At 50.1% G+C, this 20588-nt stretch overlaps 1 protein-coding gene across 2 annotated transcripts; it reads left to right on the top strand.

The window, feature by feature from the left end:
• Nucleotides 1-1907: 1907 nt before the first annotated feature.
• LOC123053794 (uncharacterized) lies at nucleotides 1908-12831 on the top strand. Of its 2 annotated transcripts, XR_006425828.1 has the most exons (4): nucleotides 1919-2371; nucleotides 10256-10424; nucleotides 11453-11713; nucleotides 12470-12831. XR_006425828.1 is itself a non-coding variant. In XM_044477342.1 (2 exons), the coding sequence occupies exon 2, from the start codon at nucleotides 4038-4040 to the stop codon at nucleotides 5085-5087; it is 1050 nt and encodes a 349-aa protein (XP_044333277.1). In that variant the 5' UTR covers nucleotides 1908-2371; nucleotides 2462-4037; the 3' UTR covers nucleotides 5088-5137. The 2 variants fall into 2 exon arrangements, 1 of the variants encoding a protein (XP_044333277.1); XM_044477342.1 differs by lacking the exons at nucleotides 10256-10424; nucleotides 11453-11713; nucleotides 12470-12831 and adding an exon at nucleotides 2462-5137 and having other exon boundaries at nucleotides 1908-2371.
• Nucleotides 12832-20588: the final 7757 nt, after the last annotated feature.

Below are 20588 nucleotides of genomic sequence, written 5' to 3'. Positions count from 1 at the left end.
CGATGTCCTCCTTGTAGTCCCTCCACCACATCAATTGGTCTTCATCCATGTCCTTCTTGGACATAATCATGTGCTCCTTCTCTTCCACCATGAGTTCTTTCCATGCCTTTGCTTCTTTAACCTTGATCATCCTCTCCTCCAAGTCGGCCTTGCGCTTGGCTTCTTCACGCCTTGCTTCAACTTGTGCAAGCTTCACCTCTTTCTTCTTCTCGGTGATAAGAAGCTTTGTCTCCAATGTCTTCATTGTCAATGTCTCCCTTGACTTCATCATATGCTCCATCTTCTCCCTTATGCTTGACGCTTCTACTTCCATCTTCTTCCTTAGCTTATCCTTCTTGGTTCCCTCGGGCTTGCAGAAGTTCCTTTCCTCCTCATCACTATCATCCATCCTAAGCATTGCCGCCTTCTTGGGTGCGGTGTCTGTCTTGATCCCTCAACTTCCACTTGTCAAAAGTTTGAAGAATTGCCCAAAAATGCTTAAATGAGAATGCTTTGCCCTTGGAAGCGGCCATCTCCTTGTACCTCAAGCCGGCAATTGCCTCCTACAAACCCACCAATAGCATAGTAAACACACATAAGAACCTAACAATAGTTGTAAGAGCATCAAAATAGATGTGAAAACACACACATGTACTCACATAGTCACTCTCCACGGTTCCACTAGGCGGTGCATCCTTCACTTGGTCCATTGCCGCACTCCAACGAGCACATTGGGGCTTCATCAACTCCCACCGGCCTTGAAGCGACCGGTATGTACGAGAGATGTACCCACCGGTCTTTGGCTTGATCTTGCAATAGGTGTCCTCTATGCGTTGCCAATAGCGTTTACCGGTTTGATCGGTGCCAGTGCTTGCATCCATCCCCACATGTGCCCAAACATGAACCAAGAGAATATCTTCGACCTCGGTATAGTTTGTCGAGCGCACGGCAGGGCGGGCAACGGCGGCGAACGCCTCCTCCTCTATCTCAGTCACCTCCTCCTCATCACCCTCTTCCTCCAAGTCATCACCAAACCCAAAGGGTTCGAGAGGAGGAGCCCCGAGGTCCACCTCCGCGCCTTGGAGAAGTCCCATGAACGACGTCGTCGTTGCGGGCATACCGTCGAGCACCTCGTGCACGACGGGCGGAGGGTCGGTGATTGGGGGTGCGGGCGCGGTCTTCGTCCGGGAGGTGGTCCTCTTCACGACCGGGGTCCCTCCCGCGGCGAGCTTGGCGACCGCAGCACCCTTCGGCCCAACCGGCGATGTCTTCCGACGGCGCTTGGTGGTGGGCGGCTGCGGCGGGGCGAGGGAGGAGGCGGGGGCCGGGGCGACTGCGGGCTGCGGAGGGACGACGTGCTGGCCAGCATGCCGCCGCTTGGCGCCGAGGACGTGGGTGGCGGCGACCACCGACGTGACCTGCGCCTGGCTCGGGATGGGCGGCTGCTGGGCCGACGCGAGCGTCGCGGAGGCGACGATTGGGGGCGGGGCGAGGGAGGAGGCGGGCGTGAGGACGGAGGCGGGTGGCGGCTCCATGGCGCGCGGCGGCCGACGGCTGCGAGCTTGGCGGGTGGCGGCTCCATGGCGCGCGGCGGCCGACGGCTGCGAGCTTGGCGGGCGGCGGGACGGGGCTGATTTTTCCCTCCGGCGCTTTCACAGCGGAGGAATAGAGGTTGAGGTTGTTTCTCCTCTCCAACCCTCACTTTTAAAGGCTGGGAGAGCGACCCGGGCTCCAACCCTTAAAATTGTTTACGGATTTAGGGGTTTAGGGGTTCTAGTCATTGCGTTTTTTTTGTTTTAACCCGTAAAAGAACAGTTATTTTTTAAGGTTTGAGGGTACTACTAGTGATGCTCTAAGCTCCCTAAGTATAGAGAGCCCACAATTGATTGAAGCCAACATTGGCGATTTGGGCAGCCAATTTTGACTTGGTCGCACCCCCCCTGGGCATTTACTGTTTTTGGGGGGCCGATGTAAGTCGCTGCTCGTTGTGGGCTTCCTGGTAATTTCCCCTGGTGAAAGGCGAGGCCCGCGGTGTGGCGGCTGGGGGATTTCTTCGCTGGCCGCGTGTCCATCGATGGTCGGAGGCTCGTGCGGCAAGGAGAGGGGCTGGGGTGGTCTGCGGCGTGCTGGGCGGCATTTGGAGCTTCTGGGGCGAGCGTTCCGGCTGCCCCCCCTCTTCCGCTCTTGCTGCTGGTGGGGTTGGGCCGCCGCGGGTGCCGCTTGTGCGACTGCGTCGGCGGCGCTGTTGGCGGAGGTGGAGGTTGCTGTGGGTCGTATTGGAGCTGCGCGGACGCCGGACGGAGGGGGACGGAGCTTCTATCCCGGTCCTGTTGCAGCTGCCGTCTCTGGTCGGTGCGTTGGGGCCGGCCTTCTTCGTCGGTTTCGTCTCTCGGTATACCATTCCTTCCCCTCTGTTCTTTTTTCCTACAGTTGGAGTGTTCCTCTCCTGCGCTGCGGTATATTATTCGATCCCCTTGTTTAGCTGATTGATGTGGGAGGCAATTTGGGGGAGTTGGTCAAGCTGTCTACGGTCCAGGCTTCTGGTGGGGATGACTGCGTTTGGAGGAGGTGTGCTTCAGCTACGTCTGCGCCTCATGTGGTCGCTTCATCCTGGTGGCCGGCTCACCTGGTGAATGCGTCCCTTTGTGTTCGGGCATGTATTTGTGCCTTTATTCTGTGATTACCGTGGTGTGTCGCCGGCGTATTTAGGGATTGGATGTGTGTTGCGCTTGCTGGGGCCTTTTGTAAGTCCTCTTTTTTTTTCCTTCAGCATTGGTTTTTCCTGTACGGAAAGGAAGCCTGTTTAATTAGCTGCTACCATCTCCGTGCATGATAAGTGGAGTTATGTTTGTAAGCTTAGTTTGGTTGAGCTTCTTTCCCTGTATTTTCATGGTGGACGAGTCAACGTTTGTTATGGTTGTTAAACATGTACTCATCCGTCTAATCCTTATCTATAAGAACATAATCGCTAAGCTATGGATGCTTCGGCCGCACTCTCTACTCAGCTATCTGTTTCTTTGAAGGCCCGATACAAAAGAAAGTGTTCCATTCTTTTCGGCGGCATCCTTCCGCATTGGCGGCGAGTGGAGTGCCACAATCCCATTCATCGTCTTGCCTCTGCTGATACTGGTCATGGGGACAAGAACTCCGTGGGAAGAGAGCAGATACCAATCCTAAACAACCCTTAGAATGGCCTCATCCAAACGGATGATTGTCATTGATAAGACGGGCAGGTGGAGTCAACGACGGTTGAAACTTCCAGGAAAAAACTTCGAATTGGGAGGGCGATCCCTAAATAAAGGGCGGGCGCCGAAAAGGAAGCAGTGACGCCTTTTCGACGAAAGCTTAGCTTGGTAGGCGCAGCTTACTCACCCTACTCCCTTAGACAATGCAATGCTCTGAACACGAAAGTTTGCAGTTCAGCCCTCTTCTCCCATGCAGAGTCGCAGGCAGCGCCTCGGATAAAAGCACGGACGAGCCACATGCAGGGAAACTTGCACGTGTGGTTCTGGCCGGGGACCCCGGTGCGCCAGCGGCGAGCAGAAGCAAGGTTATTAGATACCGAAGGAAAGCCCGGCCAGAACCACACGTGCAAGTTTCCCTGCATGTGGCTCGTCCGTGATAACTTCTTCTCGAAAAGTATAAATAGATCCAAAGCAAAGAGTTTTTCCAACTTTTCTGTTATGTTTTCATCTAGGATTTTTTTTAGTTGATCGTTATAGATTAATTCTCCGTGCTTCATTTAGTGTTCAGACCAAAAATGCTTGCTGCCGTTACTCAACAGTTTTCTGTTGAGGTCTATCCCGTAGAGGTAGTCAAATTGGATCAGTGATCGATTTCTAGGTTTCGTCGTAAACCTTGTGTAATTGTAACGTTGAGTACTGTAAACCGAGTCCACTCCTAGATAATAGGATCTAGCAAGGCTCCTGGCCTGCGTGCCACATTTTTAGGAGCGCTTGCTCTCTCCTGAGGGGATATATGTATTTGTACATTTGTAACTTGATGGTTCAGTGAATAGAAATCATCTCTCCAACTTGGTATCAGTTACCAGGCGCACCATGGCCACCTCTCCCTCCACCGCCGCCGCTACGAGCTCTGCCACCTCCCCCGGCGATCTCTCATCCTCCTCGACGGCGCCTGCTGCGGCCTCCTCCACTGCTTCCTCCCCGCCGTTCGTCTTCGGCACATCCCCCTCTCTCATCAACGGCTCCTCCCCCGTTGCGGGCACCCAGTTTGCCCCCCTGTTCACCACCGCCGTTCCTCCTGCTCCTCCGTCGCCCGCTCCTCGCAACCCCATCTTCCTGGATCACATCAAGTTCCTCCTCAACCCCGCCGACCACAATTATCACAAATGGAAAACCTTCGTCCTCATGGTTCTCGTCCGCTACGGCGTCTCCTACCTCGTCGAACACCCGCCGCCACCCAATGCTTCCGCCACTTACCTCGAGCTCGATGCCCACGTCGTTCTGTGGATCTACGCCACCCTCTCGGACACCATGTGTGATCACGTCGGCGGCGCCACGACCACTTTCGCCCTCTGGAACAAGATCCGCGACTACTTCCTTGCCAATCGCGCCGCTCGCTTCATGATCCTCAACCGCAAGTACCGCAACCTCAAGCAGGGCGATTTGTCTGTCTCCGAGTACGCTCGCCGGATGAAACTCCTCACGGACGCTCTCGCCGACATCGACCGTGCTGTCACCGAGGTGGACCTCACCACCCAGTTCCTCCATGGCCTCGACAAGCGGCTCGACACGATGCGGGTCGTCCTTGGTGATCAGGACCTGCCCTTCGACACCGTCCTCTCCCGGGTCGTCCTGGCCGAGGAATCCCAGGAGCATCGCGCGGCCAAAGAGAGCACCTCCGCGTTCGCCCTGCCGAGTGGTGGCGCCTCTGGTTCCGGCTCCAGCACGGGTGGCCGTGCCCCGCCGGATCGTGCGGATCGCGCCCCTGCTGGCGCCCCGGTCGCTCCTCCACAACCGCTCCTCCACAGCCGCACCCGCACCCTGGCCGTGGCCGTGGTGACCGCGGTGGCCGTGGTCGTGGTCGTGGCCGCGGTCGTGGACGTGGCGACAACACTGGACGCAGCCACCCTGCTCCTCTCCTAGCGTCGCCCTTCACCGGCTACTTCGCGCCCTACGGGATGGCGATCCCCTCCCCGCGCTCCGGTTGGATCCCGCCCAATGCGGCCGGCGTACTTGGCCCGCGCCCCGGATCACATGCGCAGGCTTACCCGCTCCTGCCCGCACCGCCGGCGCCCCCTGCGCCGTTCTACCAGCATCCTCCTTCCTCCTGGGAATACGCGGCCATGCTCAACGCCACCTACAGCAACGGTGGCTTCCCGTCCGCTCCTGCGCCCGAGTGGTACTTCGACAGTGGCGCTTCCTCTCATGTGACCGGCAACCAAGGTAACCTCACCCGGTCTAGTTATTCCTTAAAGCATGTTCCCTCTAGCATTTTGGTTGGCAATGGGCACCACTTACCCGTCACAGCCACTGGCTCCACCTCTCTCCCTCCCAATGATTTTCGCCTCACCGATGTCCTAGTTTCCCCTCATGTTGTCACTAGCTTAATTTCCGTTCGCCGTTTTACTAAGGACAATTCTTGCTCCGTTGAATTTTACCCTTGCGGTTTTCTTGTGAAGGATCTTCGAACTCGGAGGGTTCTCATGATCTTCGTTAGCAATGGTGATCTCTACCCCTTCTACGGCAATAACCATGCACCACCGTCGGTGTTCACCGTCTCCACGTCGGATCTGTGGCATCGTCGACTTGGGCACCCCGGCGCACACTCTCTGTCCACCATCGCCAACGATTTCCTTAGCTCATGTAATAAAAGTGCCCACATTCCATGTAATGCTTGTCAACTAGGACGCCAAGCACGTCTCCCTTTTTCTTCCTCTTTTAGCAAAACCTATGCACCCTTTGATTTAATACATTGTGACTTGTGGACATCTCCCGTTGTAAGCTTCTCCGGTTTTCAATATTATCTTGTTGTGCTCGATGATTTCACTCACTACTCTTGGACGTTTCCCTTGCGCAACAAATCGGACACCTCCACCACGCTACAACGCTTTTTCACATTTATCCACGCCCAATACAATGTCATTATCAAAGCCATGCAATGCGATAATGGAGGGGAGTTCATCAACTCATCACTTCGCTCCTTCTTTTCTGCCAATGGCATAGTGTATCGCTTCTCCTGCCCCCACACCTATCCCCAAAACGGCAAAGCGGAGCGTCTCATTCGCACTACCAACGACGTCGTTCGCTCCCTCCTCATCCAAGCCAACCTTACTCCCCCTTTCCGGGTCGAAGCTCTACACACTGCCACCTACCTTCTCAATCGCCGCCCCTCTCGAGCCATTGCTGACCACACACCATACTTTCTTCTCCACGGCGTTCATCCATCTTATGATCATTTACGTGTGTTTGGATGCTTGTGTTTTCCCAACACATCCGCAACTATGCCTCACAAACTTTCCCCTCGCTGGACTCGGTGCGTTTTCTTAGGGTATCCCCTCGAACATAAGGGGTACAGGTGCTATGACTTATCCACTCGACGCGCTATTGTATCTCGGCATGTCACTTTTGACGAAACCTCGTTTCCTTATACACCGCCCACAGCACCAGCTACACAGTCCACCCCCGCACCGGATCCGCTCGCCTGCACCCGATCTCTCGGATCTGCCGCCCCCGCCTACCTCGTACTGGCCCCACGCCCCACCATCCCCGCCTCCCCACCAATCGCGCACCCCTGCACCCGCATGCCGCCAACCACCTGCCGACCCCACCTCCACTCCCCGCACCGCAGAGCGAACCCCCTCATTATCCACCTCGCCAGCTGCGGCCCCATCCCCACCAACCACCCACGCCGCATCCACCTCGCCCTCCGCGCCTGTCGGCCCTGACTCACCTACCGCTCAGTCTTCCGCGCCTGTCGCCTGCCCCACCGAATCCTCCTCGGGATCTGAGGCATGCACACCCACTCCCCCTCCGCCACGTATCCCTCGCCATGCACAACCAGCTGAACCCCCACGTAATTCCCACAACATGACCACTCGAGCCAAACGTGGCTATTGCATGCCTCGCCGTCTTTTTCTTGCTGATGCTACTTCCACACCCCTCTCACCTATCCCTCCCACGTACAAATCAGCCCTTAAGGACCCTAATTGGCGCCATGCTATGCAAGAGGAGTATCATGCTTTAATCAATAACTCTACTTGGTCTTTGGTGCCTAAGCCTGCAGGTGTCAACATTGTTACGGGGAAGTGGATTTTTCGCCACAAGTTTAACACGGATGGCTCTTTGGCTCGCTACAAAGCTCGGTGGGTTGTTCGGGGATTCACTCAACAAGAGGGTGTGGATTACGATGAGACTTTCAGTCCGGTCGTGAAACCGGCCACTATCCGTGTGGTGCTCAGTCTTGCAACCTCTCACTCGTGGCCAATACATCAACTGGATGTCAAAAATGCATTTCTTCATGGTGATCTCAAGGAGACTGTTTACTGTTCCCAACCGGCTGGTTTTGTTGATTCTTCTCACCCGGATCATGTGTGCCTCCTCAACAAGTCTCTCTATGGTTTGAAACAAGCCCCTCGGACGTGGTTTCTTCGGTTCAAGACATTCTTGTTGTCTATTGGGTTTTGCGCTTCCAAGAGTGATTCGTCCTTATTCATCCGCCACCATGGACACACCATAGCATATCTTCTTGTCTACGTGGATGATATCATCCTCACTGCCAACACTGCCGCCGCCCTTCACTCCATCATCGCCTCTCTCAAGGAGTTCTCCATGTCGGACCTTGGTGAGTTACATCACTTTCTTGGCATCAATGTTACTCCCAACTCCTCCGGCTTGTTTCTTTGCCAGCAACAGTATACACTTGAGATTCTTGACCGTGCCGACATGCTACATTGCAAACCGGTGTCCACTCCCGTCGACACCTCTTCCAAACTATCCATCCATGATGGCAAACCACTTTCCAACCCCACCTACTACCGAAGCTTGGCCGGTGCACTCCAATACCTTACTCTTACTCGACCAGATATCTCCTATGCTGTCCAACAAGTTTGCTTCTTCATGCATGAGCCACGTGACATACACATGCAGTTGGTCAAACACATCCTTTGGTATCTACAAGGCACCTCCCACTATGGCATTCAGCTCTACAAGTCACCATCTCATGACCTCATTGCTTACACCGACGCTGATTGGGCCGGGTGTCCCGATACTCGCAAGTCCACTTCTGGGTTCTGCGTTTTTCTTGGTCCTCAAAGCGTCAACCCACTGTCTCCAGATCCAGTGCCGAAGCTGAGTACAGGGTGTCGCCAACTGTGTTGCAGAATCTTGCTGGCTACGCCAACTCTTGCATGATCTCAAGTGTCCTCCGACCCGAGCAACCGTGGTTTATTGTGACAACGTCAGCGCAACATACCTTGCCTCCAACCCCGTCCAACATCAACGGACAAAGCATATTGAGATTGATCTCCACTTCGTCCGGGATCGTGTGGCTCTTGGTGAGGCTCGTGTCCTGCATGTGCCATCGAGTTCACAGTTTGCTGATCTGTTCACCAAAGGTTTACCTTCTCAAGTTTTCCATGAGTTCCGTGCCAGCCTGAACGTCCTACCTCACGGAGTTCCGGCTGAGGGGGGGGGGGGGGTGTGTTAAACATGTACTTGTGTAATTGTAACGTTGAGTACTGTAAACCGAGTCCACTCCTAGATAATAGGATCTAGCAAGGCTCGTGGCCTGCGTGCCACATTTTCAGGAGCGCTTGCTCTCTCCCTGAGGGGATATATGTATCTGTACATTTGTAACTGGATGGTTCAGTGAATAGAAATCATCTCTCCAACTATGGTGGCGCTGGACTCTTTTGTAAAAAGTGACCGCGGTGGCGAAATCATTTTTTTTATTGGAGTATGTTTAGTTCCTATAGCCTGAATGGATTGTTGATTGCACAGAGTTATTGATTTTGGGAGGTTTGTTTGCTCTTTCACATGGGGTCCTTTTTTTTAGTGACTCACGTGTGGTCAATCTGTGTGGTTCTCTTGGGGTTGGATGAATTTCGTGCTAGCGCTTGTTGGAATGTGGTTATTCTGATTTTTGTTCTTGAGGTAAGTGTCGTTGTAGAGGTACATGTGTGTTCAGTAGCCTTGCTTTATCTGTATTTTCTGTATGGAGCTATGTGTTTGGTTTGGTTGGGGCGTGTGTTTACTCTGGGCAGTGCATTTGTAAGGTAGTTTTTAACTTGGAGTTGCTTTGGCTCGTGGATCACATGTCTTTTGTGTCCTGAGGCGTGGCTTGTTTTGATGGTAAGGGGCTTGGCAGTGTGGATTGGCACTATGGTCTGGTTGTCACTGCCACGGGCTATTTTTGAGTATGCATTGATGGCTGTTTTTCAATATGTGTTGGCGCTTGTTTTGAGTTAGAGTTTGGAGAACCGTGTCTTTTTCAATTGGTGTTGGCGCTCGTTTTCCCGACGGTCTCCATCCACACGAGGCCGGGCGCTGTCGCTGCCACTCTAGACCCCCGCCGCACCAGAGCTCTACCTTCTGTCGCCGTTCGGCCCGCTACCGCTCACCGCTGCACCACACCGGGTCCCTGCCTGTCTTCTGCAGTTGTGATTCTTCCTTTTCCCTTTCGATTCAGCAGCCTCCGTGTAGGGATGCTCCTTCTCCCTGCATTCTATTTCTCTGTTCCCTTTGCTTGTGGGTTCGGTGTTTGGCAGAGTTCGGGGATTCTCGGTGTTCGTCTGTGCGGCGGCCTTTATTGCTTGGAGAGCTCCTGTCGCCCTACTCATGTCCTCTTGGTGGATATTGAAATTGTTTGCGCCCAATTTGGTTTTCTCGGGTTGGATTGTTTGTGTGATTGTGTGATAGGGGCATAGGATTTGTGTGTTTGTTTGGTGGATTGTTTGTACTTACATCTAGATGGTCACTGACTGAATTATGTTCAGTCCTTTCTTCAGTATACCTATTATGGATATGAATAATGAATACATTTAATAAAATTAGAATGGCTGTACTTGCATATGGTGGGCAACGAGTGAAATTTGTTCAGTTTGCTCTCTTTTTTTGTTGGTTCATTGGCCGACAAGTGAATTAAGTTTAGTCTGTTCAATTTCTGGTTACTGGACGTTAGATGGACCATCTGGTGTTATGCACCTTAAAATTGGGTAACCAAGTCATCGTTTCATGCTTATCAATTGATAACTCTCTTTGCAAATTCATTTATTGTGATTTTGTGCTTTATCTTCTTCTTGGGATAAGTACAGATATGAACCCCCTCCGAGCTCTTAGGCCAAAGGAATTTCTACGCTGGTAGCGCTCCAGTTAGTTCCGATGGATTGGTTGCGTCCCAACTAGAGACTCAATACCTCGCCGTTTTCCTGCCTCCAAAACTCTCTGTGTGGTGGCACTGGAAGAAGTGACACTCTGATGAAGGTATAGACTAGCAGCTTGGATGGTAATTTAAAGAATGACTCATACTGGTAATTTGTGTTGCATAGATCAGTTACTTCATGTTTAGGCTTTCACTTTGTTTCATGTTACATTTGTGGATTTGTGGTGCATCCAGTGTTCCAATATATGAAGTGAGAACTTGATTTGTATCTCTGAATAAGTGCTTTTGGAAGTATAACTGTTAAAATATGAAGATTTTCCTTCCCTGTTTTTCAATTGCCATTATCTGCATCATGTAAGCAAGATTTTTCATTTGGCACTCCTTTCGAGCTTCCAACCTTTATTTATTGATAAAAGCAGGGTTGTTCAAGTTTACTTTAAGCTACAGGGAAAACAACTTTAGCACTTCACTCATGTCATAGCTGCACACAGAAGTATGGAAAAAGTGTTTGCCATTAATCCCTACTACACCTGATGAATCTGAAACATTCTACTGAAAGGAAATAGAGAAGTTTAATTATTAAGATGCCATTATGTTTGTCATTACTTTAAGCTACTTAATTAAGATGCCATTGTGTTCATCGATGTTCTTAAGTATATTTGTCATTAAGAAAAATGGTAGTAGAGTAGGTTTTTCAGACTCCAGAGCCAATGGTATTCTAAATCAGTTTTCCTCTCTTGATGAAATATATTATATGTTTTGTTGTTTCTCAGATTTTCCATTTTGCTGCTTAATCTCCCAGTTCAATCAAACTTTGGATGTAGGCTCTATTTTATAGGTTCATTGTGATTTTGAATGTCTATTTCATCTGGTAGCAGCCTACTCCGAGGCCTAGAGTGTTTGGCGTGTATTGTTTTTCTTTTGGGGCTGCAACAATAGTAGCAGCATTTGCGTTTGTGTACAGATACTAAGCTGCCTAGAAAGGAGGGTTGTGATGCGTCGGGGCTAGGTTACCACATCGGCCCTGGCTGTCAGTATGTGGACGCATTGGCCCGGCCTGTCTGAGTGGTAGATCTTTCTTTGTCAAGCCAGCGACTGTGCCAGTGATTAGTGTGCGCTGTGCGTGCAGGGATCTGGACCACTACCTTGGGAGCGTGGATCGGGAACTTCCTGGCCTGGGGAAACAGCCGATAGATCGAAGGCGGCATCCTGGAGAAGGGCGCAACGTCCTGGTCCGGGGCAGGCAGCGCCCCGACGGCCGCGTGGCAGCGGCCTGGACGAATGCCGACGGAGCTCCCTTAGCAGCAAATGGCGGCGGCTACAGCAGGATATCCCCCCTCTACCGGACGAGTTCGAGTTCAGTCAGGCCCTCCAGATCTTTGTCCCGGGGGTAATGCTTCTATGATAGCTTCCGTTTTTCTATAAGGATTCACATGCTCCTCTTGCTTCCCAGATCCTAATAAACCTATAGACTTGTGTTCAATTGCGTATATTGAATCATAGCTAGGTTCATTGCTTATAGGCTATTAAATCTGTAAAACTGTGTCATAGAACATGGATAATATGACAGCCGATTAGTAGGCCATTCCGGCACAGTTTCACCATGTTATTAATTTTTACAGCACCTCAAGTTTCATAAATTAATTCATTTCTACACCTGTTTTGCACACAAGAGGCACGTTTCACAGGATACTATTCTCTTTCTGAATAACAGTATTCCACTACACATAACCCGCATCAATGTATATGACTACGATATGCCTGGTCTTGTGTCAGTATCGCAAAATTCTTAAATTTGATTCCATACCTGACATCCCTTAAAACTCCAAGCTCCCTGGGAATAGCTAGCTGTGAGCGCTCAGGCTGTCGCCATTGCCATGGGCCCCACTGGTCAGATGAATAGGCGCTGCAAAGGAGTGGGTCCGGTCGTATGGTTCGTGTGTCGTTGCTGCGGGGCACCGGCTGTCTTCGCATCTGGTTCCAAGCATGCTGTTACAGATTGTTTCCAATTGTGTTTGGGTTTGCCATTTGGTTCTCCATCTGTGTGGATTATGTGTGTGTGTTAATGTGGATGTGGTTGTTGCAGCTTCCTCCATGTGGGAAGTTTTGAAACTAACGACCTAATTGTCAAATATTTTTCCTTCAGAGGAACGGTGGGGTTCAAACAACAAATTCTGAAGAAACTTATGAAGATGTATAACATGGTACAGTTTTCGTGTCGGGATTTTCATGTTCTGCAGAATCAAATACGAGCCACTAGGGTGATAATTGTATGATCCTTGCCCTTTACATGCTATTCTACTTTAGGTGCTGCTGCGTTTTGATTTGAATACTGTTTCACAAGTGTTAGTAATGCCTGATTTATGTACAAAAAAAAATCCTGGTTTCTTGCATCATGTGGTATAAAAATGATTCATGTGTAAGTTTGATGGGATTTCCATTCCCCTGTCCTCCTGTGCAGAATCAACTGTTACCATCATCTAATTTATTTTGTTTGAAGTTCTTCAATTATTTCTGTTGCTAGATGTTTCCCATATACAGTACTGGCCAGTGAATTTGACTATTGTCTTCCTTGTGCTGTGAAAACTTGTGCTCTAAATGATTGAGAAACATGTTTCACGCTCTGTTTTTTGAGTTATACTGTTGTGCTTTCACCCTTTGCGTTTTGGCTACATAATAATTTTTTATTGGACAAAATATGCTTGACAACTAAATCTACCTGTAAATTTCATGTATAACTAAGTTGTAACTCCTTGACCATTTGGTATATCAATTACATTGTTTGCGTAAGCCAATAAATAACTAAGTTGCAACTGCTACAGTACAGATGTTTCTAGAATGCGTAAGCCAAGAGACAACTAAGATTTAAGAGGAGTTATACCTGTAAATTCTACAATATGTAAGCCAATAGATAACTGTTATGTTGAAGTTTCAAGAGTAGGCGTGTCATTTGCTATACTATGGTGCTTACAATAATTTGTTCTGTAGATCTGAATCTTTAAGAATCATGCAGATATAACAAGATTGGTTGTTTCTACTCCCTCCGTTCCCAAATATAAGTCTTTCTAGAGATTCCAACAAGTGACTACATACGAAGCAAAATGTGTGAATCTACAGACTAAAATATGTCTACATACATCCGTATGTTGTTGTCCATTTGAAATGTCTAAAAAGACTTAGGAACGGAGGGAGTAATTGGGAAGGCATGGATCAGTCCGCAACAAACGAAAGACCAATGAAAGAAATTCTGCTTGGGCGCTCCTAGAAGCCGGATGTATTCATTTGCATGTTGGGAGGGCCCATAAGTTTTTCTACAACATTCTGTTCATTTTGTTCTGATTATTAGGTTCAGTACAACTCCGCCTATGTTGTCTCAACATAGCCGGTCTCAAGCCCGGGTAAAGGAGGAGGGTTGTGATAGGCTTGGCGAGCCAATGTAAAAACTCAGCCACTCTTATGGAGATGAAACCCAAAAGATTTTCGTTGGGGGCATAACCCTCTCAGCGACGCGCCACATCGGAACCCGGGTGTGGTGGAAAATGGGCAAGGGCTGACAGGGAAGCTTCGGGAGCTAGTTGATGCAGCGGTGAGGAGAGGTGTTGATATCCTTTGCGTCCAAGAAACCAAATGGAGAGGACAGAAGGCGAAGGAGGTGGAGGATACCGGCTTCAAGCTATGGTACACGGGGACGGCTGCAAACAGAAATGGCGTAGGCATCTTGATCAACAAGAGCCTCAAGTATGGAGTGGTAGACGTCAAGAGACGTGGGGACCGGATTATCCTGGTCAAGCTGGTAGTTGAGGACTTGGTTCTCAATGTTATCAGCGCGTATGCCCCGCAAGTAGGCCACAATGAGAACACCAAGAGGGAGTTCTGGGAAGGCCTGGAAGACATGGTTAGGAGTGTACCGATTGGTGAGAAGCTCTTCATAGGAGGAGACCTCAATGGCCACGTGGGTACATCTAACACAGGTTTTGAAGGGGCGCATGGGGGCTTTGGCTATGGCATCAGGAATCAAGAAGGAGAAGATGTCTTAAGCTTTGCTCTAGCCTACAACATGATTGTAGCTAACACCCTCTTTAGAAAGAGAGAATCACATCTGGTGACTTTTAGTAGTGGCCAACACTCTAGCCAGATTGATTTCATCCTCTCGAGAAGAGAAGATAGGCGTGCGTGCCTAGACTGTAAGGTGATACCTGGAGAGAGTGTTGTACCCCAGCATAAGCTGGTGGTTGCTGACTTTCGCTTTCGGATTCGTGTCCAGCGGGATAAGTGTGCCAAAGTCGCTAGAACGAAGTGGTGGAAGCTCAAGGGGGAGGTAGCTCAGGTGTTCAAGGAGAGGGTCATTAAGGAGGGCCCTTGGGAGGAAGGAGGGGATGCGGACAATGTGTGGATGAAGATGGCGACTTTAACGTAAGGTGGCCTTGGAGGAGTTTGGAGTGTCCAGGGGAAGGAGAAGCGAAGATAAGGATACCTGGTGGTGGAATGATGATGTCCAGAAGGCGATTAAAGAGAAGAAAGATTGCTTCAGACGCCTATACCTGGATAGGAGTGCACACAACATAGAGAAGTACAAGATGGCGAAGAAGGCCGCAAAGCGAGCTATTGGTGAAGCAAGGGGTCGGGCATATGAGGACCTCTACCAACGGTTAGGCACGAAGGAAGGTGAAAGGGACATCTATAAGATAGCCAAGATCCGAGAGAGGAAGACGAGGGATATTGGCCAAGTCAAATGCATCAAGGACGGAGCAGGCCAACTCTTGGTGAAGGACGAGGAGATTAAGCATAGATGGCGGGAGTACTTCGACAAGCTGTTCAATGGGGAGAATGAGAGTTCTACCATTGAACTGGATGACTCCTTTGATGAGACCAGCATGCGTTTTGTGCGGCGAATCCAGGAGTCTGAGGTGAAGGAGGCTTTAAAAAGCATGAAAGGAGGCAAGGTGATGGGCCCTGATTGTATCCCCATTGAGGTGTGGAAAGGTCTCGGGGACATAGCGATAGTATGGCTAACCAAGCTTTTCAACCTCATTTTTCGAGCAAACAAGATGCCAGAAGAGTGGAGACAGAGTATATTAGTACCAATCTTCAAGAACAAGGGGGATGTTCATAGTTGTACTAATTACCATGGAATTAAGCTGATGAGCCATACAATGAAGCTATGGGAGAGAGTCATTGAGCACCGCTTAAGAAGAATGACATGCGTGACCAAAAATCAGTTTGGTTTCATGCCTGGGAGGTCGACCATGGAAGCCATTTTCTTGGTACGACAACTTATGGAGAGATATAGGGAGCAAAAGAAGGACTTGCATATGGTGTTCATTGACTTGGAGAAGGCCTATGATAAGATACCGCGGAATGTCATATGGTGGGCCTTGGAGAAACACAAAGTCCCAGCAAAGTACATTACCCTCGTCAAGGACATGTACGATAATGTTGTGACAAGTGTTCGAACAAGTGATGTCGACACCGATGACTTCCCGATTAAGATAGGACTGCATTAGGGGTTAGCTTTGAGCCCTTATCTTTTTGCATTGGTGATGGATGAGGTCACAAGGGATATACAAGGAGATATCCCATGGTGTATGCTCTTTGCGGATGATGTGGTGCTAGTTGACGATAGTCGGACGGGGGTAAATAGGAAGTTAGAGTTATGGAGACAAACCTTGGAATCGAAAGGGTTTAGGCTTAGTAGAACTAAAACTGAGTACATGATGTGCGGTTTCAGTACTACTAGGTGTGAGGAGGAGGAGGTTAGCCTTGATGGCCAGGTGGTACCTCGGAAGGACACCTTTCGGTATTTGGGTCAATGTTGCAGGAGGATGGGGGTATTGATGAAGATGTGAACCATCGAATCAAAGCCGGATGGATGAAGTGGCGCCAAGCTTCTGGCATTCTCTGTGACAAGAGAGTGCCACAAAAGCTAAAAGGCAAGTTTTACAGGACGGAGGTTCGACCCGCAATGTTGTATGGTGCGGAGTGTTGGCCGACTAAAAGGCGACATGTTCAACAGTTAGGTGTGGCGGAGATGCGTATGTTGAGATGGATGTGTGCCCACACGAGGAAGGATCGAGTCCGGAATGATGATATACGAGATAGAGTTGGGGTAGCACCAATTGAGGAGAAGCTTGTCCAACATCGTCTGAGATGGTTTGGGCATATTCAGCGCAGGCCTCCAGAAGCTCCAGTGCATAGCGGACGGCTAAAACGTGCGGAGAATGTCAAGAGAGGGCGAGGTAGACCCAATTTGACATGGGAGGAGTCCGTTAAGAGAGACCTGAAGGATTGGAGTATTACCAAAGAGCTAGCTATGGACAGGGGTGCGTGGAAGCTTGCTATCCATGTGCCAGAGCCATGAGTTGGTTGCGAGATCTTATGGGTTTCACCTCTAGCCTACCCCAACTTGTTTGGGACTAAAGACTTTGTTGTTATTGTTATTAGGTTCAGTACGCATGTCATTTCTCTTTAGCAGCATTTTACTTGATAATGTTGTTATATCATCTTTACCGAATTGAAATTTTGATTTGTTATAAACTAAAACATGAAAAACTTTAAGTAAACTATGATATGCATTTTTTTATGTTTGATGTGAGTGGCTGAAACTAATATCATAACAAGCAAGGATGATTTTCTATCATTTATAATCGAAGGGCATGAGCTATTTCTGGAGTCACCATATTCTCGACTGGGAAAAAAAATACAGGGTTGTATAGTGCCTGAACCTTTTTGGCCGTAATATCGTTATGTTGTTGCAAAGATACGATTATAATTTCAACTATTCTCAGGCTGTCAGTGCTGTGTTTAACTTGAATACATGTTCCAGAAAAAATGAAAATGTCTAGGCAAAAATTGACAGATTGGAAATGCCCAGAAAAAAATTGACAGCAGGAAAAATACAGGGATGTACGTTTTGTCCTCTGTAACATTCCAGATTTGGGGAGTTCAGCTCTTCAGAATTTGACGATGTATGTTTGCAAAATAATAAAGTCGGAAGTCGCCATAATGACTTTCCCTCAAAAGAAAACTACATATAATCATTCTAGCGGAATCTTAGACTTTTCTTCCCTATTGTACTCACTAGAGTAAAGCACAATTATGTACTGTGATAGGCTCTCAAAGTGCGATTGCTTAGAAGCTACAGTATATTTTGTTTTAGCCGATTTGCATATTCTTGGCTAAACGTTGCTAAGAGCATCTCCAACAGGCGCGCTAAACAAGCGCCGCGCCGTAAATTTAGCCAGTTTAGCGTGCGCGCAACCCGGCGGGTGGCTCCAGCGAGCGCGCAATAACCGCGCGCGCGGTATAAGGAGTTGGGCGTGCGGTCGGATTCGCTATCTCGCGCGGTGTTGGGCGCCCGCTTCCGCGCGCGGCACACTCGAGCGCTCGCGCTGCACTCTCTCTTCTCCGCCTCCTACGCCCCGCGCGCGCCGGCACCGGCGAACTGCACCCCATGGACGCACGCGCCGGCACCCCGCTCACCCCATCCTATAGCCGCGACCCCTCCACCGCCACCGCCGCCGCCGCAAACCCTAGCCCGGGTGGCGTTGGCCTCGCCTCCGCCGGAGCTCCTCCGACCATCGGCCTCGCGCGCGGCCTCTTCATGCCGCCGCGGATGACCTCGGCGGCGGGTGGCGTCGCGCCGGCGCCGGCGCCGGCCCGAGCCGCCGCCCCCTCCTCAAAGCTCCCCAATGCGGCACGGCCAAAGAAGGGCAAGACATCGGCGAAGAAAAACAAGGCGGCCGACGGCTCCGGCACCTCGAAGGCGAGGAGGAAGAAGCTTGCAGGGCGTGCGACGGGCGCGGCGGCTACCGAAGCACCGGCGAGCTCACTCGTTGAGCCGGCGGCCGACGCGCACAACATGTTCGACGAAATGCCCCCAAGGTAAAAAAATTCCAACTTTTTATTTTTTTGGTTATTTTTTCAATGCATTCACATATAGATAGCTTATTTGCATTGTTCAAAAAACTTTGTAGTCTCAATGATGATGCATACATGTCAACGATGGGTGTTGGCTCCAACAATTCGCATTGGTCTCAAACCAATGACATGCATTTCGAAGACCATGCGTTCGAGGTGGACGAGGAGGGTGAGGGCATTGTCGACGCACCGAAAGGAAGAGCGAGCAATTACACCAACGTTGATGACATCTTACTATGCAATACTTGGTTGCAAGTGTCGAGGGATCCATCCGTTGGAGGTGATCAAAGTAGAGATGCTTATTGGGGGCGGATGAAAGAACACTTTGCTGTTCACAACTTGAGTGGAATTGACCGCTCCAAGAGATCACTTCGGTCCCGATGGTCGACAATCAACTCGGATTGTCAAAGGTGGGCGGCCTGTCAAAAGGCGGTTGACAAGTTGAACCCAAGTGGCACAAATGAGGACGATAGAGTAAGTGGCATTTCATACATGTTCATCATACTTGTTGTTGGTGCTAACTTGCTTTGTTTTCATGTAGTACAACATTGCGCAAAACTTGTTCAAAGAAGAGGAGAGGACAACCAAGAAGGGGAAGATCAAGAAAGGAAGGGTCTTTACCTTGCCCCATTGCTATAACGTGTTGAAGGATGATGAGAAATGGAAGAAGCGTGAAGATTTGGATGATTTGCATTTGAGCGACAAACGCAAGCGAACAATTAAGTTGGATGATGATGAGGAGGAGGATGATGCATCAAGTGATGACGGCAAGAGAAGCCCCACACCCAACTTGGTTTCATACTCGAAGCCAAAACGACCGGATGGGTGCAAGAAAGACGCAAAAGAAAAGAAGAAGAGGAAAGAAGATGATGAGCTCAAATGCTATGGAAGCTATTGTGAAGGCAAGAAAAGAAGCCAACGAGGTGAGGAAAATGGCAAGGAACCAAGATGCCACGGCCGAGGAGAGGAGGTTGGCGGCCGAGGAGAGGAAGGTGGCTTTGGAGGAGAGGAAGGTGAGCAATGAGGAGCGAACTAGATTGTTGAAATGGGAGAAGCACTTGTTCTTCTTGGACACATCTAACCTCAATGCGGCGCAAAAGGAGTATGTCAATCTTGCCCGTGAAGAAGTCTTGATTCAAAAAAGAGCCATGGTTCGTGCAATGGGTGGCGGTGGCCTCGGTGCAATGGGTGGCGGTGGCCTCGACGCCATGGGTGGCGGTGGCCTCGGCGCCATGGGTGGCATGGGTGGCTTCGGAGCTACCGTGGGCGGTGCAATGGGGGGCATTGCTGGCTTTGGAGCACCACCCGACGCTATGGCCACCATGGGAGGCATGAGTTTTGCTTCTCTCATGGGAGGCATGGGTGCACCTCCGGCCGCCATGGGCGGAATGTCTTTCGATGTGCCTCCTCGCACACATTCCCATGAAGATGCCGTTGAAGATCTTGCCAACACCATCGGAGCTTCACGTGATGCGGTGCGCGATGAGGAGAGGGAGGAAGATTCATCTTCGGAGGCGGAAGAATCGTCTTCCGAAGATGAGGACGAGGACGAAGACGAGGACGAGGAATGACGTGTCTTTCATTTGTGTATTGAACTTGATTTGCATTTTGAACTTGGTTGGATGAACTTGTGGGCATGATTTTGAACTTGTGGGCATGAATTTTTCTTCATCAACTTGTTTGTGTGAAATTTTATATGTCATGTTCATTGCATTTTGAATGTTTCAACTTCATTCTGTGTTCAAAACGCCATATATGCAATGCCCCGATGAGTCACGCGCGCTGCTGGAGCGGCGCGCGCGCGCTGCATTTTAGCGCGGCTGCTGGAGCCAGCGCTGCGCGTCGCGCCAAACCAGGCGATGGACGTGCGGCAAAGCAATTTTTTGCACGCGGCGTGTTCAGCGCTTGTTGAAGATGCTCTAAGACATGCCATCACAGGGGTGTTCTCATAGAGGCTATGGTCATATGACAACGCCCACACACGTGTAGGTTCCCCAAAGAACGCTCAACACATGAGCCACTCCCACGGTCTCAACAACAACAGAGTACGAAACACCTAGAGAGAAAAAACTATTCCCTCTGATCCGAATTAATTGGCACAGTTAATATACAATATAGAGGTTGCGTTAATGAATACGTATAATAGAGAGTACCACGCGGCAGAGTATTTCATCAAAAATAGTCTCTCATCCTCCCCTTTCTCTCTCTACAGGAAAAAAGGGCGAAGAGAAGTTTGACTCGCTTGCCGGCAGCGGCTTTGGTAGCTCATCTCCTCCGTGGGCCTCTGGCTCATCGGAGGGGTTTGAGCAGCCGGATCCGCCGTGCGGATTTGTACAGCTGTAGTCTAG

Source organism: Triticum aestivum, chromosome 2D, assembly GCF_018294505.1.
Source record: "Triticum aestivum cultivar Chinese Spring chromosome 2D, IWGSC CS RefSeq v2.1, whole genome shotgun sequence".
NCBI classification, from domain to species: Eukaryota; Viridiplantae; Streptophyta; class Magnoliopsida; order Poales; family Poaceae; genus Triticum; species Triticum aestivum.
Note: the sequence above shows the minus strand (reverse complement) of the source record. Positions and strands in the feature narration are given on the sequence as shown.